Raw genomic sequence first — 2,500 nt, 5'->3', positions numbered from 1 at the left:
CTTTCATATTGCGAAAACCATGTTTAATTAATATGATCATGACTGTCTAGCTGATTTATCCTTGATTCAGTCTCTTGGGATAATGGCATTTTAATCTATATATACTTATAACTTACTAATTAGTGCAATTGCTGTATAATAAAACGATTAAAAAAAAAAACAAAAACAAAAAACACGAGATGTATATATCCAAGATCGAGACCACATTGTAATTTTCTTCTCATTTCTAGAGTGTCAGTTAATAATACAAATCTCCCAATCATCACTGAAATATGTAGTATGACATTTCATTACATGGTTAGTCTCATGTCCTTGATGTCAGTGATAAGAGGAGATTTTCCTGAGCAAGTAAAACAAGCGCAAAGCTATGGGAAAAACAAACAAACAACAAGCGGTTATCATGCGAAAAGTAAAGGCAAAACAAGCGAAAAGCAAATGGAAGGGAAGCGAAAAACAAGCTATAACAAAGGAAAAACAAGAAAATGGCATGCTAAAGGCAAATGAAATGCAAGCGAAAAGCAAGAGATAAGTCGAATGGCCGCTCAAGAAGTGGTGTATTCCTCCGCACTTGCAAGCAATGCAAGAAACAAGCTCTTATTTCCTTATATTGTAGAGATGAGTGTGGTAACATGAACAAATTAACAAATCTAAAGACTGTATAGAAATATTCATGTTTGTTTTCATGACTAAATGTGACGTCGCATTATATAAGGATCTCTCATTCATACCACACAAAATCATGTGTGTGCAAAATAGCTTTTTCCTATAGAATAAAGCTAATTATTGATATATTATATGATTTAAGATTTTTATCCTTTATAATAATATCAGGTATTTGAGTTTCTTCGAAAGGGGGGTAAATTAGACGTTGGCAAGCGGAAGGTTACTGTCTAGTCGGGTGTTATGCGGTCTCTGCCTGTCTGTGTTATAGATGCCAGAATTACCTGAACGCAGAGGGATCGAAATCTTTTAAACTCTATCCAGTCTCCTCTAGACACCCACTTTTCGATCCTCCTGTTCCCCTCGACCCTATTGAGATCGCACTGCAACACCATACCAACATTGCAACCTAAGTGTTTATAGTACCAAATAACAAAGTACAAGATTTGCAGAAAAGGCGAAAGGAAATGTAGTTTGTATTAATTTTTTTCTTCTTCGGGGAGACGTTAGAGGTTCTCGCGAGAAAATGGACCAGCTCGGGAACCTGCTGTTGTTACTAGTGTGTGGTGTGACGCTGATCTACGGTAGGTTGAGAAGTGTTAAGTGTGAAGAGTGAAGTGTGAAGTAGGCCTGCTTTTTTAAGTGTGAAGTAGATTTTTTTTTTTAAAGCATGGACTTAGTTTTTATTTTCTTCTAAGTTTGAAGTAGGTTTTGTGTCTAGGACCAGGAGAAGTGTGAAGGGTTAAGTGTTAATTGTGACGTAGACCTGCTTTTTTTTTCGCTTGATTTTTCCCCTTGATTTTTCCCCTCTGCTTCCTTGGCACAAACGGCCTTATCTTACCGCGTTTCTGCCAGTTTTGCAAGAAATAACAGCCGTTTCCGTTCATACGAGCAGTTTCTTAATTCAACCATATTACGGTTGTTAAGTGTTAGGGTGAGGTAGTGTGGTGAGTCTGTTGTGTAGGCCTACCACATGAGATATTTATATCTGTCAGCATGGATTTAGGCCTACAACTGGGCTGTTCTTTACATTGTGAAAGAATGTATTTCTTGGATATTCCTCGATTTCTTTCAACTTGGAGTGTCTGGGCAGTAATGTAGGAATTTGCCTTTTAGAATTATTTTGTTCTTTTTTAATATTCCAAGTAGGCATATTCTGTGTATTCTGGTACATTTAAGAGTATATTTAGATTTCAGTAACATTTATATAGGTGGTTATAAATCATTATTCACTGAGATCTACCAAGATTTTATCAAAGTTAAGATAATTAAATATATTATTTCTAATTGAAATTTACCTTGACATTAACTGTAAAAAATTAAGTGAAAATTTCAGTATAACTTACTGTATTAGGAAGTTATAACATGTTTTAGGTAAAATAAAGGAATTTGGATCTTATGGAGGAAGTGTCTAATGCTTTTGTATCATTAACTTCAAAGTAAGGGAGTTTTTGAAGAGTGACTTGAATGTTTGCAGCATACACGTATTTGTTATTTGGATCCCATCTCTGGGTGTTTTGATACTTGGTTGCCCCGATCGAACTAAAATCAGACCAGCGTATAAGTGCTGTTATGTCTTGAATAGCTGGCATGATGGAGAGCCTCAGCTAGACACAGTAAAGAGGGCGGTCAGTGGAGGAGCAGGGAGTGGGGTAGGGTATGCAGATCAAATACAGAAACGTGTAATAATATTAGTGGAAATATGTTTTCGCCATTACCACTAGTTTGATCATCTGTAAGTCAGGCATATGCTATAATTTTTGGGTATATGACAGTGACTGCTTGAGAAGATGCCAGGCAGCATGTACATATTAATTAATGTCAGAAGACCAAGCAACAG

General features: G+C 36.2%; 1 protein-coding gene across 3 annotated transcripts in view; it reads left to right on the top strand.

Moving 5' to 3' along the window:
- Positions 1 to 1,071: 1,071 nt before the first annotated feature.
- Positions 1,072 to 2,500, top strand: part of LOC125047025 (TGF-beta receptor type-1-like) — a 45,342-nt gene continuing 43,913 nt past the window's right edge. For 2 of the 3 annotated variants that reach the window (XM_047645051.1, XM_047645052.1), the window contains exon 1: positions 1,089 to 1,244. In XM_047645051.1, the coding sequence (XP_047501007.1) occupies positions 1,187 to 1,244 (58 nt within the window). In that variant the 5' untranslated portion in view covers positions 1,089 to 1,186. Of the gene's footprint in view, positions 1,245 to 2,500 lie in introns of all 3 variants that reach the window. The other variant, XM_047645050.1, reaches the window with a different exon arrangement.

This window comes from Penaeus chinensis, chromosome 40 (assembly GCF_019202785.1).
Source record: "Penaeus chinensis breed Huanghai No. 1 chromosome 40, ASM1920278v2, whole genome shotgun sequence".
In the NCBI taxonomy this organism is placed as follows: Eukaryota; Metazoa; Arthropoda; class Malacostraca; order Decapoda; family Penaeidae; genus Penaeus; species Penaeus chinensis.
The sequence above is the reverse complement of the archived record's forward strand: the minus strand, read 5'-3'. Positions and strand labels throughout refer to the sequence as shown.